Below are 23,375 nucleotides of genomic sequence, written 5' to 3' on the forward strand. Positions count from 1 at the left end.
TATAAAGCAAGACACGCAGCTTTTACGTAAGGGAAATGAACACGGTGTGTAAATATGGATTTTGTTTCAGAACTAAGACAGGGCCTATACATTTACAACCAAGACACGAAACCATTTGTGCATACAGTATATCTGCAAAGATAACGTTAACCATCTAGCTTTGATATAGTAATAATTACCACTCTACTCAACTATCATAGATCGTGTGTATAGTTAGGACATTTATTGTTTCCGATACGCTTACAGATAGATAGTAAAGGCCTCCAGTGGACCAAGTGCAGGCATCGCAACTGGACTAGTCCCCTCCCATTGCTGCTCCTCCAAGTCATATCGGTCCATCTGCCTCGTCTCACCACTACCAGTGTACAGTTTTCCATCAAGAATGACTCCAAATGCGTTAAAGTACTCCACTCTGAGAGGAGGTGGCCGCTGCAGAGGCGTCCACTGCCTGTCTGTCGGGTCATACCTGACGATGATGCTGCGGTCGATGGTAGGATTGCCTCCGAGGATGAAGACGTCGTCACCGTGTGAGAACATGCGGTAGATACACGGCACTCTACCCGGTAGGGGACCCGGGGACACCTCGGTCCATGTGTTCTCTTCCGGGCAGTACTGCTTGAGGAAAAGCCCGCCATGGCAGGTCAAGAGAATGAAGATCCTGCCGTTTGCGGATGTTGCTGGAGGGTTGTCGCGCGAGGGAGACACGCGGACTTCGTAGCGTTGCACCGGGACGGGGGGACAGTGGGACCACCTCTCCGTGAAGACGTCGAACCGTTCGACTGACTCGCAGAACTTGCCATCAGCTAGAGTCGACTCTGCAGTGATCCCGCCGATAGCGAACAGGCCTCCGTGAAGAGCAACCAAGGAGAAATGTTTCCTCCTACAGGCAAATGGAGCGAGTTTCTCCCACTTCTCCAATAACGGATTATACTGGTAATTTATAGGCTCGTAGTAGAATCTTGACACACATCCAGGTCCCTCGCGACTCTTCGGCCGCTGGTGGCTACGGATCCTGTGTTTCAGCACGCCGATGATGTAAAGATAGTTCTCCACAACTGCTGTGCTGCAGTTGATGGTGAACTTCGAACAGTCGTCAGGCAACTGTGTAAATGACTTCCATTTCTCATCTTCCTCCTCGTAATAGAACAGATCCCTGACATTCCTTCCCGACCCTGGGATGCAGCCTTCCTTCCTGGTCACAGCAAGATACTGACGACCTCTGGATCGTACGAGTCGAAACCGTTCTTTCTCTCTTTCTTTAAGTGCTTGAAACGTTTCCGTTCTCGAAAAAGAAAGGTAATCCCTTCCCATAAAGTCGTACACTGCGTCCACGATTTGTTCAAACGCGTGCTTCTCGGCAATGGTGATAACTTCCAGGCAATTATAGGAGGAGAGGTAGTTTTGGAGATAGTCGATACAGGCAGGTATAGCGTCTTGCAGCTGGAGGAAGGCAATACCTTCAATAACATCTCCTAGACTACTGCCATCAACAGCCAGGTAGGACGATGTGATAAACCCTGCCAAGATGCCGAAGGTTGCAGACGACATTCCTCTGACTTCAATGACATCCTGACCAGATTCCTTCATCCCTGACTCAAACATGCCCCGGAAGTAGTCGCTTCGTTCCATCAACGATTTCTTAGGAAGACGGAAAGGTTGACCCTGAACTACGATCGTCACATCCGGCTCCATTTTGTTGTCTGTACTTGGGATAGGCATCTTGTTTTGCCTTGGCTGATGAAGGCAGTTAGCTTACGAACACCGTTGCCTATCGCATCCACTCATCGAAAGACAATCATGGCTCATTAAGCTTAGGCACCAAAGACACGCTAAAACGGGGCACAGCACAAGAGCAATAGCTCTCGCAATGTAATGCTTACTGCAACAGATACCCAACACTGGGTGCCATAAGAAGACACCAGCGCACGCCACACTGCGATTGAATTACCATAAACGCCAGACTGTTGGCTTGACCTCAACATTCCCAACCCCGAGTGGATTGTACATGTAAACACAGTACGACTACAGACAGTCCTGGTACTAGTACAAAATAAACTTTATTAATGTAGTATTCGGTAAAAGAGTGATTAGAAATGCATTAAACATGAGGAGAAAATGTCAAGAACTGTGTGGATTATACTGTCAAGCCGTATGGCCATTGTTACAAAGGGCTGATACCTTACCACTGTGATTTTAAATTGCCTTACGTATAGACGGTCTATTAAAAACAATTTTGATGCACTGTTTTTACACTATATGGAGAAGGTAGTTATACTGTGCCACTCTGTCAAGGATGTCAGTGGTACGATACCATGACATCTCGATAAGTCTTTCTGGATATCCTACAAGGATGTAATAACTTATAATACATACTGTGATTACAATTCTCGCCTATCGGTATGTCCAAATACTTTCAAACTACTCATGATCCTGAACATCTACAAAGAGACCCAACCTCCCATGCGATGCCTGACAAGAGACAAACTTCTTGTTGGACTGTTGGACTTCCGGGTACATTTGAACATTGAAATTCTTCATTGTCCAGATTTTCATTATGATTCAGTTTCATGACGTAGACATGCAAGATTTATGGCTGTACCTAGGAAAAATTATGTTGTGTTTCTGGTTTCCAGTCTCAAAAAAATTACAGCCGGTAGGTAAGGATCCTCTTTTCTTTATCTTTTCTCTATATTTTTCTTAGATTTTGGCTGAAGTGATCGAACAAATCACAATGTAAAACTGAACTGCATCAGGAGCAGGACTGTCTCCAGGACCTGTCCCTATGTTTGCCTGTGTAGAAAGGGCAAATATTTCACCTGATTTACTCAATAAAAATTGTGTGAGGTAACGTTTCAGAGGGTTTAAAATTCATATGTCAGCTGGAAAACTTAATGGCCTTTCCAGCAGCCGACCCCAAAAAAGGCTAGGGCCAGCGGGTTTTTCTGGGTAAGTCTGGAACTCAGAAACACAACAATCTTTAGTAGGCCTCAGTAGTGATGTATAGTCCAACTCATGATCATACTAGTTAACCCACATGAGCCCTTGTGTTGGTAAAAATGGTGAGAAAAAAGTCTGCCTAGTACAACAATGTAACAAAACAACTATAACAAATATCATTAATTCCTTTGATAAAATGAATGCAAAACAGCTGCATATCAAAATACCTTTTACAAACGGACTCACTCCGAGCATGCATAACATTACCGTAATATAGAATCGTAATAATAGTCTTACAACATTTGGTTACATACACCTTACTTAAACACCAATGCTTAATTTTCACTGTCGCTGGACATTGCTTTATGTTTTGTGCTATGTTCATTCTGTATAATGGAAACACACCGTTTATTACTGTATAGCATTAGCCCGCAAAGGGACATGTCCAAGAAACTTCAATCTATGCAACCTCTTTGATTACTAGTATAATACTGCCATATTATTATCAACTGACACATATTATTAGTACTAAAGCTATACAAATACACTGAAGTAGTTACACATTTTAAACAAATATCGGTTACAAAAAAAAAGACTAAGAAACTACAATATCCTACAAACTGTAGAGTGTGGCTCTCCATTTAGAGGATATACAATGTATGGCACTTACATCAACTCTGACCCAACCTTTGACATCTATCCCTAACGATTTAACAGGTCATCTATTTACATTATTGCAAAATTTTCAGCTACTTGCTCCTGGGAGTTAATCTAATGAGCACTTAGCAGTGAGGCACATGTTGGCTTTTATAAAAAGTCATGAACTTTGACTGCATTTTGTGACGTTTCAGGCATATTGCTATCTTGCACTGTAGCAGCAGCTAGCAACTGTTACTACGGGCAACTACTTAGTGAGAATTTTTTTTTCCTTTCAGCACAGGTGCTTTGTCGCTGTTAGAATTGGTTAGTACATAATGCGTCTATCAAAATACTGTGTTAGCTGGGGTCCGCATTTCAGCAAAACACTTACTTGCACATGACCAGGCAACCTAAATAACAGATATAGATACATATACATATACACAACAAGGTTACACATTCATAAATATCAAAATACCCTGACAAAGACATAATACTGTAACATGTGTACTGTGTGCGAATGAGCTGGTAGACACAAGAACTTGTCATGTGCAGAGATAAAAAAAAGTTGGCTTCTGTAAGGACAAAATAAGAGGCGTATGCCTTTAGAAGTTTGTGCTTTGTTGTAGAGATGGGCTAGACCCAGTTATTGCAGCTGTTGGTGTCTATATCCTTGTTATTGTAGAATCACACAACAGAAGAATGGCTCTGATGAGTACTGTAGAATTCAGATGCTTACTGACAAGTTAGCCGTAAGAAGGCATTTTTGTGACAGCCTTATATGCAAGGTTACGGTGCATGTATCTTTTGTAAGACATTTGCCTAGACTTAGGCTTAAGTACACATGATTTGGCATACATCATACAGAGAGCATTCTTTCAACAGTTACTTTAACATTAAAACACAATAAGAGTGTAAGGAACTGCCTGCATTTCTGGATTATATAATTATAGGACTAAGGCGTTACTGTATTATGAGCTCTTCATGCATCTGAGGCCCCGGAGGATGGACTGAAGTTGTCATCACTCAGCATATTCTGTGGACAAACGAAAAATTTTTAAATCGCACTTTGCAAAATGAATCATTATGTTCCTTACAATGTAGAGACGCCATGTGTACAAATGTATACATAAAAAAAATATAGCACACATGTCTGAAGATTCGAGGCACAGGTCTTGAAATTTCAAATGTAATTCAGAAAAGTCTTTAAAAATGTCAATGAGTCTTAACCTGTATCATGCTGTAGACGTCCCTTGTTGGGAAGAAAGATAAAAGACATGCTGGATTTCAGGACATGACAGACAGAGGCACATGTAAGTACATCAGACAAAACCTTAGAGAAGATACTGACAGTCACTCATAAGACATGTATGACAGTGCATGAGAAATCAGGACAGGCCTAGAACACAGAAAGCTCGTGTCTACTCACAGTCAGAGTGTTGATCTCAGCTGAGAAGGCTCCAATCTGTTGCACTGCCTGTTCATCAATCTGGAAAAGAAATTTTAAACTGGAATTCAGCAAGTTTGCTGGCAACTTCTCCTGGCCAAATTAGATGGCCACAGTTCAAATACCACAAAGTACAACACACCCATTTCCATACTCTAAATTCCACCATTTGTAGATTAGTGCTAGGTTAAAATTGCAGCACAGATATTTCAAAAGATGCCAAAAAAAGGACTTTGAGCCCTGTATTTCCAAACAAAGCACAAGACAAAGATAGGGCTGAGACAATGCACTAACTGTCTTTAAGAAAGCTTCTAAAGAGCATCACAGCTGCATTTTGAATATCAAGACCATGAGACTGCATGCAGCGTGTAAGTCTGACCCTCCCATACTCTACATATCTTTGATATTGTGTTCAACTTTATCTATGTGACTACACTACACTACACTGCTAAACTACACTAAACTAAGCTACACTACACTAAAGTCTGCCCCTGACCTCTGGCACCTCCTGGTCCAGGTCGTCGTTCACGGGTTCCTGTCGGTGCTGCAGGTTAGCGGCGCGGACCTCCCCGCGGAACCCCGGCTGTCCTCGCCCGGGGGACAGCTCCACCGGGAAGTCACAGTCCATGGGACACACGTAGTCATGCGACTGCCCGCGACTCTTACGGGTGAAGCTGAACGAACGCTTTCTCGGCTGTGGGGAACAGGATAATGTTTATTACATGAATTATCACAAACTCACTGTCCAGTTTCACATCTAGCCGTTCCCAGTTTCACGGGGCTTAGTCATGCTTACATTGTACATGTAGCTGTTGATGACTAATATCATCCCTCCAGGTGCCTGTCTGTAAATTAAGATGAATGTCTTCCATTATGTTGTCAGTCACAGTATCTTTATCAAGCACCAACATCCTTAAGCCGGGGTACAGACATAATTTCAAGACTGGTACGGATGGCCAGTATTATATTTCCCCTTTCATAGTAGAGAGTTGTAATAAAATCTATGGAAAAATTTAGCATCCTAAGGAATTCTGAGAAAGAATCTACTGTTTCTAAAGGCCTATGGAAACATTTAAACTAAGGCCTGGCAGGGTACCAGTGGCATGGTCAAGCTGAATGAATGAGTTTACAACGCCCCTGTTTAGAAAATAACCGAGCTACTGATGCTGCACTAACCTTCATCTTGTCAGTAGCCTTGATGGGGATGTAGCCTGGCCCCTCCTGGTGTTCTCTCTTGTACCTCTGGATCTCCGCCCCCACCAGCTGGGTGAAGTGTGTGCTGAGGTGTCTCCTCAGTAATGTCTTGTTGGGGGGGATGCTTAGCAGGTGGGCCAGCGTCTCCGCGTTGAACTTGGCCTCCAGGACCATCAGCCCGCCGTGCACGCCGCTCCCGCGCAGGTTCGGGGCGTACTCCGACAGGTCCACGCAGCGCAGCCACTCCATGACGCGGTGGTTCGTCCACAGCATCACCTCCGCTCCGTTCTGCCACGTCTGCAACAAAAACCACAAAACTTACCAACCTGCAGATTTCAGAACAACACAAGCTACCACAAACAAAAGTGTACACCAAAACTGTTTGCCTTGCATAGCCTCGGGTCCAGCTTCAATAGCATGACAATTAGTCAGCGTAGCTACAGAACCACAAAAAAAAAAAGAAGAAACATGATGATGAGATAGCCAACAATTACAATGTTGGAAAACAGCTGCATACGATACAAAAAAAGCTTGGCTGGAACCCTGATATCTGACGTATACTCCTTGGTACGACATGTTCTGCTATAGGAGAACCTTACTCCCATATGGAGGACATGCAATGTACATGTACCTACAGTCTGGAACATGGAACAGCACGGGTGGGAGCTGCCAGCTGCCCTGTCAGCCTAAACATTTTCACCTTATCCAAAATACATGTACATTTGTACACAATGGGCACTGCATTTAGAAATGGATCGGGCACGTTTAAAATGCTTTTCTTAAAGCAGGAAACTTAATTAAACTATGTTGAAAAGGTAACAGTGAATAATGATTAAGAATTTAATATCTTTGGGTAGTTTGGGCTGTGAGACAACAGTACAACTGGTGTCAGCAACACTCAGCTTCAGCAAACTACATGTAAATAGCTGATCTTCTAGTCACAATGACACAACCACCTTGTATATTTTAATGTTTAGGTAATCCAGCTTGATCCAAAATTTGCGTCATTTTGAGCTGAGGTTCACCCTTCTCAGATTTACATGTATGTGTACAACACAAAATTGCTCTAAATTTCTCTTTAACAACCCTACAGTTCATGACATGATTGAGAGAGTACAACTCGTGTTAGGCTCAGCTGACAGCTCCTACTGAAGCGCACAGGACCGCGTACACACACGTACAGGAGGCATGGTAGTGTGCGCGACACAAAGTGGGAGGTTAGTACCACACGACACGGTCTGATTTACCCGACGTCTGGCTCGCACCAGTACGTCGACACCGTCCTGCCACGTCTACAGGGGAAGAAGGGAGAAGAGGCAACAATCAATTCTCGGAAATTATCATCCAGGTGATGTGGAGAAGTCAAGGCGCCGGGGCAATGCAGCAGGGGTGCAACACAAGCACTGCACACAAGGGGGCGTAATACAGTAGAGGATGCAGGAGCAGATTAACTGCAAATTAGCAGCACACAAAACAAAAAGAAGTAGCAGGAGAAAGACTGTTTATTACAAGGGTTTAAAAATGACTCCAAACTAAGTGTTTCAACATTGATTGTGAGATGCTCCACCATAACTTTTTCAAAGAAACAATGATGCTAGTACAATAAAATCCAGGCAAAGCATTGTAAGCTTGTTTAAAACCTTAAAGACATGCAAAACAAAAGAGTTGATATAGAAAAGACTGTTGAAACTCATAGGGAATGTTTTGGAGGTAAATGAGCAGGTATTTGAATGTTAACAAGTACAATGTACACATGTACATTAATTTTGTTTTTTTTAATTTTTGGGTCAGTTACACAATCAACAGAGCTCCTGTATACAAGTGGCAAAATCAGGAGTTGTCTTCCCCTTCCTGTTGTTTCTCAAAACAAAGTTCCCAGTTGTCTTTGGATAAGATGGATGAAAAAAAAGAAATCATGAACAAATCCTGTTAGTATCACTGTCAGCAAAAACCTTCACACAGACTGCAGAAACACTCCACAACAAAATGGCAACAACTAGCCAGACTGTACAACCTTAAAAACATAGGGATGGGTCTGACGGTGTCCGTCCTGTGTGACAGGAATAGTTACAATCAACTCTCAATACTTAATATATGAGATGATTACAGAAAATGGATACAAAACTTTATTTCAGAATGTTTGCATAGAATGGTGCTCCAGAAGTCAGCAAAAGAGCAGAAAAGGGCTGCTGAAATGTAGACGACTAGACTGCAGAAAATAAAAAGGCAAGCAGCAATAATAAAGCAGAACTGTTGAACGTATCACCTGGCATGGAAAAAAGGAAGAATGCAGGGATCATGACAGGGAAAGTTCTTATTTACAGCTGAGTTGCAAATGAATGAAAAAAAATATTCCCCCAATTATCAAACAAAGAAAAATTATTAATACTAAAAAAAACAGCCAGCAGTCTGACTGAATATTTCATAAATAAACAAGAGCTCTAACAAACAAACAATAGTTCATATCACCTTGGTGACACACAAAATCTGAAAGTTCTTTCCATACATCCTTAGCTACAATGTACATGTACATGTATACACTACTAAACGCTGGTCCAAAGACAAAGATCTGAAAGTTCTTTCCATACATCCTTAGCTACAATGTACATGTACAATGTATACACTACTAAACACTGGTCCAAAGACAAAGATCTACAGTACAAAGAAAAACCAGCATAATACTATAACTTGGCTGTAAAAAATCTTCAACATGTACTTAAGTTAAGGCAATACATTCTTTTGGTGTTCATTCTACAATCAAAAACCAGTGAGGGAACCCAAGCATTTTGAAAAGTTGGAAAACTACTCTCACAAAATGTCCAAGAATAGACTCCCTCCACTTATATTCCAACATTGACATAAAAAGCACTGGTAAGTACAGTAACTGATCATGATAACCATAGCCCGGCGCAAAGCTTGAAAAGCAGCAGGTGACATTACCTCCTCCGTAGGTCTCCTGCGCAGACAGTTGGGCTCAAAGTTCTGCAGCCGCAGCACCTGGATGGCACGTTTGAAGCTGAGGTGGTGCAGAACGTTGGTCACGTTCAACTTGAACAAGTCATCCTGGAAATAAAAAGGGGGTAGCGTGTGAACATGGGACAGGGATTACTAAAAAATGAGGATCATTTTTAGTAATTTTCAGTTACTAAATATTACTAAAGAATTGGTCAAATATAACTAATCAAATAATAATTATTAATGAATAATTAGTTGTTAAAACTTACCACAGTCATGTAGTTCAGCATTCTCCCATCAATCCTTGCTTCATTGAAGGGGTCCTTGTACTGGGGTAAGCCAACATCGTCCAACCACCCTGAAGAGTGAAGAAAACATCATTTACACCTGTGGACATCTATGCACTATACATACATTTTGTATTACACAGTCTAAAGCAATAGCTCATATTTTGGCCTCAACAGTTGAAGGAAGTCCCCTCTCTTCCGAGTTGTCCCCTCTCTTCCGAGTTTTTTCCATCTATCAATGTGGTGGTTTCATTAATAGTTTGACATTCGTTATTTATATTTATTACAAACGAGCCTGGTATGTAGACTTCATGGCTCATATTACAGCATTTGGGGCATCACAGGATGCCTAGGTCTGTTTTTATTATATTTTTACCCTGTCGCTTCATATTTTCTCTGAAAAAATCTGAGAACCAACAAATCAAATTGATGTGGCCTTAGGAGCGACCTCCAGACAGAAGTGAGAGGACATACGTGTGACCCAGTTGTGGTCCAGCTCCCCCATCTTACTGGTGTCTTCTGACCCGATGGCCTGCAGAGCCAGCTGGAGCTTCTTCCTGTGCAGGTAGTTCTTAATGCCCAGCTCCTAGGATACAACGAAGAAATGTCAACAGTCATCATCTGTCTTCATATTTACCATCAACACAAGGGGTCGTGTGGCGAGTGCTTGACTCGGAACCAAGAGGTCCAGGGTTCGAGACCTGACATGCCACACATGGGAAAGGCACTTTACATGACTTTCCTCACTTAACTACGTATTTGTACTCTCCTGTATTTGTTTCGAATTCTATGTGTGTCCCACATGTATTGTATTGTTACAATTTCAATAAATCAAATGAAATCAAACCTTGCCCTCGATCCTTTCCATGTGATCATCTTTCAGGATTATCTGCATACACATCCGGGCTGTTAATTTTGTTTTTGTCATTGCAAACTGCTTTGTTAAAGCACCTACATGTGCCAGTTTACGATATCTTTGTTTCCGTTAATTTCTTTTTAATCATTATTATAGTACCATATATTATTTATTAAGTCTAAAGGAGGCAGGCTCAGGATATGCCTACTAGGCTCCTCACCCCCTCCTGCAAACTGTTTTTCTTTTTATTCTTTATTACGTAATGTGAACTCATTGTGTGAATAAAATAAAACAAACAAACAAACAAACACAAGATATGACCTACCCTCTCCAGGTCGTGTGGTGAGGACCTGAGCAGAGTCTCTCCCCGCTTAACGTAGTGCCTGGCGTTCCCCACGTACATGCCCAGCCCCTGCTCATGCAGCCACTGACACACCTGGTCTGGGTCCCACTTAGCGAAGGGCGTGTCAAGGTCGCTGGAAAGCAGAACAATCCAATGTCACCAAATTAATAAGTACAGGCTGTTCCATTTAATGGTGGGGAGGTTAGATTGCAAATATTGGCAACTTCCCCCTTTTTTTGGTGTTTTTTCTCCAGTTCAGAAATTCATGCCGACTTGACAGATGCTAAGTGTGACATTCCCAGTTTCCTCTACATTGTATTTCAAAAGGCAGGAGACCAAAATCTGCTTAATTTTCTACGTGTTACACTGTACATTGGTTCCAATTGTGCTGGAGCATTCTGAATCATTGTCTCCATGATTACTGGAACTACATGTACACCCACTATTCCAATAAAAACCACCGCACTTAATCAAGTTAATCAAATTAAGATTCTGAAACCAACACCACAACTGTAAGTGTTGTGTACATAGTTTGAACAACACACCAAAGTACCTAAAACACGTTACATGATTGTACAGTGCTTCAAAATGAAATGCAGCATTGTTAGCTTCAGCCAAGTCTGTACAGTTGCTACAGCTTCAAATACTCCCACTGCAAACAGCTTCCTCTATATACACTATATACACATATGCCACCTACAAGCCACACACAATGAACACAGAGCAGAATGATGCCTTGTATTGCTGAAGAGAAATGTGGAACGTCAGCAAAAACAGCAACAGCTGAAAGCCACAAGTTGCAAAGGAAGATGAACAGTACTTGAAAGTAGGAAGAATGCATGGGGTGTACATGTATGTACATGTAAGCTGCAGCTCAGAGCTTTGGTAAATACTGCAATAATCTTTATTCGTTAGATGTACAAGAAATGAATTTTGTTGCCTTCCAAGTTGAGAATTCTGCTCCATCATAACATAAGATACCCTGAATAGAGCAGTTGACACACATATGAGTGAAGAATGATTGCACTGTGTTGTGTTGCCCCAAAGTATTGGAATATGTATGAAATACCAAGAAACTCCCCACCCATTACATTGTAATTCCAGAACAATAGGGCAAAGGTTGCAACATGACTGTGGGGGTTAAAGATCAATGGCTGCTATGTTGTGGGATGGAATTCTACAGGTCAAGGGTCACTAGACAGCCTGGAGGAAGAAGAAACTACAGGGCAAAGGTCACCATGTGCATGACCTTGTTGTGGAGGTGGTTTAGGTCTGAGTATTAGTGTTAGATGGCTGTTCTATCTGCCGAGTGCACCCGTTCACCAAGACATCACGTGGCTGTTCCGCTCACCAGGTTTCCCCCCTCAGCTGTTTTCGTGTCGGGGAGAATGGCCTGTTCCAATCAGCCTTTCCAGTGGGTGAGGTCGGGCTCCGTTTAGCTGTGGCAGTCTCACTGTCACTATGTTCCCTGCTAATGTATGTATACCATGCTTCAATGTACAGCTACAGGTTAACTCTTCTACAATTAGCGTTATGCTACATGTAGGTTTAGAAAAGCTACAGAACTGTTATTAATAACAGTTACTAAGCAGAGTTAAGTTGCTGCAAAAAAACAAACTAATTCTAGTCCTAGTTCATCTCTTCTAAACATTAAGTTGCTGTGTCATGTCTACGCCATGGTTCCATCCTTCAACCATGCAATGTGTATAATTGGGAAGTACATGTAAGTCTGCGCTCCTGAAAATGGAAACTTTAATTTATAGGTGTGAATCTACCTTGCTTCTGTCTGGGTTAGCAGCTACACTGTACAGTGAGTTTCTATGTTTAACTTAGAAACTGCACAGGTACATGTACATCTATTAAGCAAATGTTCTGATTGTCCATTCACATTTGGTCCTGATAATCAGAAGCAGGTAATAAGCACAGCCATGTGTAGAAGTTGTGCAGTCTCTATCTACGTATTTGCTACATCGCTACATAGAAGCTGAAGCTATAGACACACATATTACATGTCTGGAAGAGCATATTTGAATAGCAAAGCACCATCAGAATGATGCAGTGACAAAGAAGACCGCTACATGTACATGACATATAGCATTTTCACATACAATGACAAACAATATACTCATCTTCATAAAAAAAATATTATATATATATACCGGTAATCATAACCACCTTTGCAACTGAAAGTATTTAATCTCTAAAAACTAACATGTATCCTTTATCATCATTGTAACATTTTGTCTGACCAAGACCTTTTCCATTATAACCTCAATGAAAAACTTGGCCAATTTGATAATAATTTCATGTATAAAAAAACAAACAAACAAACACTTCTGGTCCTTACGTGGTGGGCTTGAGGTCGCGTGACCAGCCGAGCCTCGGTCCGGCGGTGGCGCGGTATCGCCCGCCTCGTCTGAACGGTGACGGCTCCTCGTACTCTACATCACGGTCAGGGTTAAAGGTCGTGGACGCACTTCTCTTCAACCTGGGGAAGCAGGAGATCCAACATTCAGTAAGTGTATTATTATGAAATTTTAAAAAAGAGCCTTTTCTAAAAACTGATTGTGTCATGCATCATATTCATATACATCAGACAATACATATTTTGCATAACAAAAACCTGGGGAATTAAAACATCAGGAAATCCAACGCTCAGTATTTTTTAAAATTTGAAAAAAAAAGGCTTTGATCGAAACCAAACCTTCCTTTCAAATGAGCATTCAGTATGGAGCTATTTACAAATAAGAAGTAACAAACTGTAATGGAAAATGGCAGTGTCACTGATACTATTAAAGGAAAGTTACGCTTTTTCTACTAAGTAAAGTGAACAATGTAACCACTTTGTCAGTTATATTGTACATGTGTCACTGTCACAGAAACATCAATTTGTGCTCATGATCAGTTTAACTGTCTTATCTTTCTCAGGGACTAAAGAATCAAAAAGTACGGTCGAGTAGGCACGCCGTGTTACATCTATTCCCTGACCTGCCAAAGAATCTGGTGATGGTATTTCCTCTCTTCTTGGGCTCGTAGCCGAACCTCTCGTCTCCCTCCATCTTGATTGGCTGAGCCCGGTGGGCGGAGATTCCGTCCAGCTCACTGTCTGACCCTGCCTCAGTTTGAGCTGGAAACGATCAGAAAAACTTGTTGAACTTGCTTCGATTAATACTGTTTCTGAAATGGTCCTTCGGATGGCTGCTCTTGACAATACCATGAAATGGGTAGCAAAGAAAGTGTATATCTACATATTGCAGTAATGGTATCTCAAAAAAATTCTAAGTATTATATATCATATAAACAACACAATTCGTAGCTTTGGGACAATGACAGCACTGAGAAGGAATTCAGACAATTCATGTAACAACAAATAATAAATGTCGATGCTTGAGGATGAAATATTACTCTTTTCACGTTACATGTTCCAAACAAGAATAAAAACCTAATATTACATGTAGAATGTATAATTTTCGTTCTGAAGTTCAGCAATAAAAACAGAAGATGGAAAGTGCTTCTAGGAAGGAGCAGAGTAAGACTTACTATCACTTCCTGCAAAGCAAGCTGAGCATGCAGTAGAGGATAATATTGGTTAGATGTGAGGCAAGAGGTAGTATCAGGTACATGTACACAATTAATCATACAAGTGGCATTCTAAAAAAAAGAACAGCAGACAATACATAAGGTAAACCTTTGTAGCAAAATGAGCTGGTTGACACTGAGCAGCTGAAACAGTTTCATATTTAATTTTTGTTGTCCAGTTTTGTAGTACTGTATGTGTAGTACTATGTAGTGTTACTGATCACTATTGTGTAAAATACGATGTATACAAAACAAGTGGGATCCTTGCCTGCACTTGATTGTAATACAGAAAATCATCATAAGAAAATGGTGAAAATAAAAACTGAAATGTTATTAGCATACATGTATTTTCATTTTCCCTGGAACAATCTGACTGTCAGTAATGAGCAGCCCTACATGTGTACATGTAGACTGCCAATGCAATACACAGATTAAAACACAATTGTGTATAACAAAGGTACAACACACAAAACCTCAAACAGATCAAACATAACGAAGGCCAGCCAACAACAACATGGAGACAATGGCAAGCAATAGACCGATCCTGAAGCCCCCCCCCCACCTCCATCAAAACATAGAAATGCAAATATATCATTATATGACAGACATGCAGCCACTCTCTCATTGGTCGAACTGCTAATTACACTTCTGTCATTGGTTGAACTTCTAATTGTGATGGACATTCGGGATTGGTCTATGGCAGCTGCAGATGGGAGAGGTAGGCATCACAGAAGCTGAAAACAAACAAGCTCGGAGCAGACATGAAATGAAGACCTGGGTGAAAACAGAAGCCATGTCAGAACACAGATGAGATAAAGGATGGAGAAAACAGATGTTGGCTCGCAGCACAAGCAAAGGCAAGAAGGTAGTACGTAGAACCTTGCAGGTGCCAGGGCCCTCCCCTAGCCTGCCGGGCTAGCCTGTAGTCATGGTAAAGGCTGTAGTCATCAGAGAGAAGGCGGATCTCCTGAGAGTTTGGCCCTAGCGTGGCGTGGCCATCGATCTCCTCTATTCTGCTGAGCTGGGGCCTCCTCCCTCTGGGGGGAGAGGCTGGGACAGAGGACAGACAGTGGACAGAGATAGAAGAGACAGGGCTTGAGAAGAGGGTCATGACTTGGTTGGCTGGACTGGCTGCAGTTTCCCTGTGCAGCTGTATCAGATGATTTTACAGGCTAAACAACATTGCTAAACCTTCAACACTACAATGTACATATAGGTATCCTTGCTCAACTGTCTTGTAATGCCGGACACATTTAGACATTAAAGACTCTGCACAAGACAAATACTCAATATTTCAGACAACATTTTTGTTTTTCTGTAGGTTGAAGAGTTTTTACCACTAAAATTTGAATATCAATCTGGCTACAGTGTATATGGATAATCTTTATGTCAAGTACAAATGTGTTGTAGATGTTCACTGCAGCCACTATCACTCAGAAGTTTACAAAATGGTAGCAGGAAAAAGCTGTGAAAAAGATTTCAGCTGGGAATGGTTACGTCAGAAAAGTCAAAGATGAAGAGTCTACTAACTACATACAGGTATGAGAAGACTGGGCTATACACACACAATGACATGTTTGCTGGGTACTTACACAGATTAGGTGCACTGGTGCTCTTGTTGCCTCCCCGCATCTTGAGGAACCCTTTCCCGAAGGACCCCAGTCCCCTCCCCTTCCTGGTGATCAGGCCTGGCTCCTGCTGCTGTGGAGGCTTCTGCTTGGGAGGCAGCGTGTTGAACCTGCTCTGGGGCGGGGGACTCTGTGATGCGGTTTTAAAAAGAAGAGTTAGATTTCTTTGGAGAATTTTGAACAAAAACAAGAGACCTTTTTTGAGACTTCCACCCCGTTCAGACTGGGTTTTGAATCACGATTGATTTTTCTACATCTCAACGCTCCAATCGCGATTGAATCACGATTAATCAAATTCACCTCTGGGAGGTGGATTCAATCACGATTGACAGCAATTCCCGTGGAACGCAATCGTGATTGGATGAGCCGACAAGTGTGAATGCGTCGGGATCCAATCCTGATTCAATCGCGATTGGATCCCAGGTGTGGATTTAATGTGAACGGGATGTTAAAGAGTCAGATGACAAACAGGAGAGCAGCAAAAAGATCCTACTCAGATGAACACTAGATCTGTTGTAGACACAAACCATACAATGCTGGCAACACCAATTCAACTCTAAAGATATTAAGCAATAAACAGATTTTACTAAAAAAAATAGTATGTAGTAAGTTGTATGAGTGTTTTGATATTGTTTTCATCATAAAGTTTTATTATTAATGGATACGCTTGTGCAAACGTATTTCCATTATACAGTCAAACCTGTATTCAACAACCACTCAAGGGACCAAGGAAAAATGGTTGTTGACTGGGAGTGGTTGGATGGTCCAGTTGGGGGGGGGGGTTCTGGTTGGTGTCTTGGCAGGGTAGGCTCTTACTTACAAATAATAAGCAAAAAAGAAAATACAGAGTACAATTTAATGGTGAGATTTTATTGACATCACACACACGACTTTGAAGTCAAAGTGATTACACAATTTCTCAGTTCAGTCTTCTAAATTTACAATCATGTGACTGATGCAAATTATACTTCATATCGTAGAATTTGAGGCAAAAAAAATGGAAAATAGCGACAAGAAGTATGACAAAATAGTAATGTGTACTTGGCTATCTCTAGTCACTACTAAGTACTGTTCGATTATGTTTTCATCAATTGATACAACAACTGTTCTATTACGAAACTGGGTTTGAAATTTAATTTTACAAGTCCCTAAATATAATGCAACGAAAATAAGAAAGTGAAACGTTCTGCCTTTGAGTCTTTTTCCCTTTCTGCTGAAGAAGTATCAGTCCTCCATTGTTTTTGGCCAAGGACATACCGACGCCGCGTTGATATTTTCTTGCCGCAATTACAGGTTCTGTGTCGGCAACTTTTGCAGACTACTCAATACTGGCGCAACATTACAGCAGTCAACTTACTGTGACTTCAAAAATTCCTAAAAGGTCATTTTGGGCTAAGAAATTTGACGGAAAACTTCGTTCGCGATCACAAAATGGAGAACAAAGATGGCGCTGGCTTGGAAAACAACAACAACCAATCCACTGTGAAGGGGAACAATGAACATGCAGCAAAAAATACATAACGAAATTTCAAGTTTATAAAGGCGTTTGTTAGCAATTATAACTCTAGATAGATATAAAATGTAGTTAATTCATATTTGATTTGCGTGCGCTGACCGCACGTGTCAAAAATAAATTGAGTAAAGTAATCAGCAACCCTTTAGAAATGGAACCTTCCGATGACCCGCGGGGTGACCCAAGCGCGGCCGCCATCTTGAAACAGAAATGCCGAGGAAAAAACACTTCTAAGCATAAGAAACGCTGCTTTTCATGGAATTCCACGACCATACAACGAATTCAAAGAATAGTTTGGGGAAAAATATCTGTGTGTATGTGATTTTATGGTGTGTTTGACGCGATTTGGGTCTTCAATCCGCCGGAACTAGGCGCCGGCTGTGTGTAGAGATCAGCGTGGTTTTCGCGCGCCGTCAAAACAAAACGCCCGCTAAATAAAACCCAGGACAACATTTTAGATTCCAGCGATTGTGTTTTCTATAGAAATATTTGTGGATATGCACAATATTCCCATGTTTTAACCGTATGCTTTCTCAAATTACAATGTGTTATTCTTGTCGCAAGCGCGGTACGTGTGTGTGCAGACGGCGTGAGAGAATCGGGCCCGCTAGATTTTTTGTCGGTCAGTGCACAGCATGCAGCATGACCTCGATTTGTTTTCGAAATTATATTAGTAAAACTATATTTGTACAATTATCAGTTTCTTTTATTGAAGCATAATATTACTCTGGTCGTGTCGTTCCAAACTCCACATGTGCGTTGTGCCGACGCACCAAGATCTAGATCGCTTGTCCTTATGCCATCATCTGGTTGTTGAGTAGGGTGTCCGTGCCCCGTAGGGACCACAAGAAAGTGGCCGCTGGTTGCGTTGTACAGTTGGTTGCCTGGAAGGGGGTCCTTACTATGTAAAATGGGACGGGACTGCTTGAATGTGGTTGTTGATAACAGTTGGTTGCCCTAAACAGTTGGTTGGACGGACAGGTTTGACTGTAACAGCAGAATTCCTTTTAGTTTAAAGATTGGTCCAGCCTTGAATTGGTGTAGCAATACCATACATGTACACCACCTTAAACCCACCACCAACAACGCTACACAGGATGACTGTAGCACAATCCATGGTCCAAGCAAAATGCCTGAAAGGACACCTTACAATTCTAGAGTGAACTGCAGGAGGAAGCTATGATCACTGCCAGGTAAGTAGAAGCGATGTAACACCGAAGAGGCAAATGGCTGCCACCTCAGAACTCTTGCACAACATGCTTCCCTTATCCCACTGAAAGTTTACACTACAAGTTCAACATGTTGTTTGTGTTTGCTTTGTTCTCGGCATCGGGGCCCTGACCGTGGATTTCTTGCTACCGCGTAATGACCGTCTCCACCATCGGAGAGAGAGAGGAACTGGACTGTCGGAATCATCAGCCTACGATGAACGATGTTAACAATTCATCACCAAAACAACAAAAACATACCTGTAAACCTATTATTCATGTTAGACCCTGTGAAGGATGCAATTGCTGAGCAACTGCTTAGTGCCCCAAATTTGATACATCAATTTCGAATGCAAAAAAAAAAGATTTGTTTCTGTTACATTTTGTGTTTTGTTGTCTTCTAGACATTCTTTTACATCATGCCTCAGAGACTGTATGGTAATTAAATCAATAAAATCAAAGGTCACACACAAAACCAACTTGAGTTGCTCAACAGTCACTCAGTACTTCATAATAGATCTGAAAAAAGACCTATTGCAGGTTCAAAACCTGTTCCCACAAACCAATGCAAAAGAAAACTCCATATCATGGTATAATGAGTCAAGTTACCAAAGTCACCTTTTCTGAGTCTGAGATGACCTTGATCTCCTCCAGACTGGACGACCTTGCCTGAGGTCGGAGGCGGGGAGGTTTGGGCGGGGACTCCATGGCGGGTTCCTTCTCCACCTGATCAGCCTCGATGGCATCTACCGTAGTCTGCGGCGTCTCGTTAATGGTGCTGGGAACCTGGCCTTCATGGGACGTGTCTGAACGAGGTAAGGGAGTAAGCAGGCAGTCAGTATGAACCAACATGTTAAAATATTTCCCATGGCCGTGTATAGGGCAGTGCCAATCTTAGTTTCTATAGCCCATGGGCCACACAGATGGGAAACATTTAAAAAGGTTGAAACATCATATCCCCACTATTAGATTTATGAATCCACTGTGTTTATCACAATTACACATGCAAAATAAAGTAGTTACTAGTATACAAGACATTGCGATGCTTTCAACGCTTCCAAAAACTTTGACAAGACAGTTTTATAACATTAACAGTACATTAAACATGCATAATGACGTGTCATTTTGACTAGAATTCTAATGAAATGATGTGTAAGTTTATTACATGATCCATAAATTACAACTATGAACATCATGCATTTCTAACCATGCATTGTGTCCCTCACATAGCATGCATCACACCACAGACTGTTGCAGTAAGAAAATGTCCATATTAACACTGGTAGCAAGAGATGGTATGACCTGAAATTGTCAATCTCCAAAACATTCTTTCAATGAATCTCAGAACTGGTAAAAATTTCAGCCTTTGATCATCTTGATACACAATGCGAGCTTCGAAATCATACGAATAAAAAGTACTGCACAGTATCTGATCTGAAAATATCCACTTCAGATATAGATTATACTATCCAACAATGGTTCCCTTTCCTATAAGTCTGTTTTAACAATATTAGAGATTAATTCCAAACTTAATTCAAGCAGTTCAATGTGTCTAAAGACCAGCATAATTCCCAAGATAAAAGGCTTGTACGTGGTATTTGGAATGAAGGTCTTTTTCAAATTCCCTTTCTTGTCTGCAACAGCCGTTCAGAAGGCCTGTGGGCCAGCATGCCAATGTTAGTGAAGTGTACCAGTACCTGTACCTAGTTCCTGTATACTGAGCTGCTCCCCAGTGTTGTTAGTGTTGATAGGGGTGGATGTGAAGGCAGGGTCTGGCATGGCTGGCTTGGGCGTGGGATCCTGATGGAAAACAACAGACAAACAGGAATCAATTAGCTTACTTAGCAGTCTAGATTTTATGTAATTTTATAGTCATGCAGCTATTTAGCCTCTACCAGGCTTCTGGGGCAGTTGGAGAGAGTAGAAATTGGTCAAATAGACAGATAACATGCCAGGGTAGTTGGTCTGCTAGAGAGTACGTTTTCCGGAGTGGCTACATGTAAATGTACTCTCTACTTCGTAGGCAAAGTAACAGCTTCGTAGGCGGCTTGGAGTCCATAACATTCAGGACACAGTTAGGTATAACAGACTTAGATGGTACGGCCACCTCCAGAGAATGGATAGGGACAGATGGCTGAAGAGGATCCTCACACTGGATGTGGAGTGTCCAAACCCCCGTGGCCACCCTAGAAGAAAATGGTATGACAACGTACGGGAGAACCTAGATAAAATTGACCCACAGGACAGGGGCAAGTGGCGTGCTGCCATCAAGCCCCAGATGTATTGTGCAAGCACGTCTAACCCTCGGAAGACGGGGAACAACAGACGATAAACCGGACAACTGAACTAACTGAACTCCCCTGTCTACTTGACCAATTTCTACTCTTTCCAACTGCTTCCCAAAGCCTGGTAGAGGTTAGCAGCTATTAGTCAATGTAGCTTCATGCTGTGCAAATGATCCTGGTTGAAAAATAAAGTGATGAAAACTGTAATGTTAGTGACCTATCAATAGGTTCTGTGCTAGATGTATGTATGTGTGGTACAAAATGTGCATTGTCATGTGGGCCTATCTGGAATAAAGGCTTACATGGTGATATATGCTTCAAATGCATCTATTCAAGTCACGTGTATCCTTGAAACATGGACAATATTTTTAAACTGCTACAGAATGATCTTCTGAATGCATGCATTGTCAACGTCATGTCATATGAACAGCTTCAGTTGGTTATAGTCTTTACGAACCACTGATGATTTGGTGAAACAATGATAACAGCGGGCTAGATCTATTAAGACATGTGCTGGCTACTCCTTTCAATGTATAGGTGAGAGATGACAGTTAGGGAATGTACAATACAAAGTTGATTGAGCAGTACATAAGGCAGATTCATGCCTCCTAAAAGACACCAAAAAGAATAGCCAGTACAGTAGGTTTATTTAACATTTTGGTCCTGGAAAATAACACAATGGTAATTATGCACTGTAAAAAGGATTCCATGCTTGCATTCAGTGTCAGAATATTCCATGCATTCAGTATGTTCCATATATCATCAACTCTCATAGTTCTACTGGTAAGTTAAGACCATCACAAAAAAAGAACAGTATCAAGACCTTCTCAAGAATGTACTGTGCCTCCGCAATGTATTATTGTGCATAGTACTTTGGCAGAACATCTTGTTTAAGGTCATATTTTTGTTTTAAAATATGACATCCTGTCAGAAAAGATACCGTCTGCAACAGGCAAAATTTTTATGCTTTATGTTGACCAAACATCCAACAAAAAACATGAAAAATTTGGGTTTCGCAGCACATTCTGCCAATGAGCAGAATAAAAGATCATTCTCTTAAAATTCTAAGATGGCAGTTTTAGGTTGCCAAGTGGAATTATATGAGAGTTGACATTATAGTGTATAGTTAGGGGGTGAAATGACACGGTCAACTATTATGTAGGAATTCTCATGCTGTGCTTCAGTCAGGCTGGTTATCCTGCAAAATTAGAACACAGTGCCGTGGTTAAAATGTACTTCTGGCAACATGCAAAATGAACAATCTTTGTGACTGGCTAAGTGTGACTTCTGTGGACCCTGCAGTCAGACGTCACCACCGCTGGATAGCATACTCTACCTTCCTCAGGCGTGGCAGGGAGTGGTAACCCCGATGCTGGAACAGCTGGAAGGCAAGTGGGGTTACAAATAAGATGCAGTTACAGTGTTACAGTATTAGCTGCAGGAGTGCAACTACAATACTGTGTGGTAGTTCCATGTAAGTCACACCTCAAAGAATATTAGCACCAGGTAAAAGGCACTGACACTGTCAGTGTGGACATGTTAGTATCATGAATAGGGAAGAAGAACTGACGACACATAAAAATTGATTGTTAAAACTGCCTTTCAATCATAAAATTTTGAACAGCGAAGTTACACACACACCAAGCATGTGCAAAGATGTTACAAACGAAAAAGACCAATTTAATACAAGCCTTTGTTTTCTTTTTACAAACTGCAACTTTTGATGCCAAACACAACTAAATATTAGCTGTAATAATTTCATACTGCAGTTAGAAACGCTGTTAGCATAAAGTTTTTTTCTTTCTGATTTTGAAAAGAATGGCGAATGCGATTGGTACCCTTAAGTATCTTACATCCTTCTTAGCAATTCTTTGTTGCGGTGGTGGGGAGGGAGGTGGTTTGGACACTACAGGCTGGAAAACACAGCAGGGATCACATCTTCATGTCACTTACAGTCAAACCTTGTGTATTATCAACAACTCATAGAACTGTGGAAAGGTGCTTGTTGTATGGGAGCTAATGTAAAACAGGTGAGTTGGGTGAGGATATAGGGGATTTTCTTCTTACACAACCGTACTGTATCCCACCTTGCTTTAAACGTTCAATGTCTTTCAGATACCTTCCTCAAAGCTTCTGACTGGAGTACTGCTTCTCTTTGCTATAAATACTGTGGTACTGAGGAAGTACTACTGACGAAGGTGCCTGATAGACATCATAACGTAAGCTAGTGAGATACACTATGGGTTGTGTAAGAAGAAAAATCCCTACATCTTATATGTCCTACTAACCTGATGAAATTATTTTGGGAGGTGAGTTGGGTTGTTGGCCAGTATACAATGTAAGATACTGGGCTTGCATGTTGCCTCCATGATTAAACAGTGGTTTCTTGAAGTTTACTTAGTTACATATTATGCATAAATAAACTTCAAGAAACCACTGTTTAACCTTGAGAGCAGTGTTTGTCAAACAATGCAAGTGTGGCCCTTAGGCAGCTTGTCTGTTTA

The 23,375-nt window shown here is 41.4% G+C and overlaps 2 protein-coding genes across 23 annotated transcripts in view; both read right to left on the reverse strand.

The window, feature by feature from the left end:
• Positions 1–172: 172 nt before the first annotated feature.
• On the reverse strand, positions 173–1,935 carry LOC109472374 (kelch repeat and BTB domain-containing protein 11-like). Its single transcript, XM_019772101.1, has one exon. It carries the CDS (start codon positions 1,717–1,719, stop codon positions 241–243), a length of 1,479 nt encoding a protein of 492 aa, XP_019627660.1. The 5' UTR covers positions 1,720–1,935; the 3' UTR covers positions 173–240.
• A 103-nt stretch (positions 1,936–2,038) lies between these two features.
• Positions 2,039–23,375, reverse strand: part of LOC109472372 (liprin-beta-2-like) — a 55,547-nt gene continuing 34,210 nt past the window's right edge. For 11 of the 22 annotated variants that reach the window (XM_019772096.1, XM_019772084.1, XM_019772082.1 and 8 more), the window contains 16 exons: positions 22,710–22,784; positions 22,208–22,252; positions 20,284–20,386; positions 19,205–19,392; positions 15,830–15,995; positions 13,647–13,785; positions 13,006–13,146; positions 12,010–12,129; positions 10,641–10,791; positions 9,934–10,045; positions 9,442–9,530; positions 9,158–9,280; positions 6,200–6,514; positions 5,520–5,717; positions 5,006–5,065; positions 2,039–4,612 (listed from right to left, as the gene is read on the reverse strand). In XM_019772096.1, the coding sequence (XP_019627655.1) occupies positions 4,559–4,612; positions 5,006–5,065; positions 5,520–5,717; positions 6,200–6,514; positions 9,158–9,280; positions 9,442–9,530; positions 9,934–10,045; positions 10,641–10,791; positions 12,010–12,129; positions 13,006–13,146; positions 13,647–13,785; positions 15,830–15,995; positions 19,205–19,392; positions 20,284–20,386; positions 22,208–22,252; positions 22,710–22,784 (2,079 nt within the window). In that variant the 3' untranslated portion in view covers positions 2,039–4,558. The remainder of the gene's footprint in view (positions 4,613–5,005; positions 5,066–5,519; positions 5,718–6,199; positions 6,515–9,157; positions 9,281–9,441; positions 9,531–9,933; positions 10,046–10,640; positions 10,792–12,009; positions 12,130–13,005; positions 13,147–13,646; positions 13,786–15,829; positions 15,996–19,204; positions 19,393–20,283; positions 20,387–22,207; positions 22,253–22,709; positions 22,785–23,375) is intronic. The other 11 variants (XM_019772095.1, XM_019772091.1, XM_019772099.1 and 8 more) reach the window with 6 other exon arrangements.

The sequence above is a fragment of the Branchiostoma belcheri genome, unplaced genomic scaffold (assembly GCF_001625305.1).
Source record: "Branchiostoma belcheri isolate BF01 breed outbred unplaced genomic scaffold, Haploidv18h27 scaffold270, whole genome shotgun sequence".
Classification (NCBI taxonomy): domain Eukaryota; kingdom Metazoa; phylum Chordata; class Leptocardii; order Amphioxiformes; family Branchiostomatidae; genus Branchiostoma; species Branchiostoma belcheri.

What these genes read in the sequence shown, in the direction of transcription:
- LOC109472374 (XM_019772101.1), bottom strand. Translation starts at nt 1,719, where the DNA reads ATGCCTATCCCAAGTACAGACAACAAAATGGAGCCGGATGTGACGATC.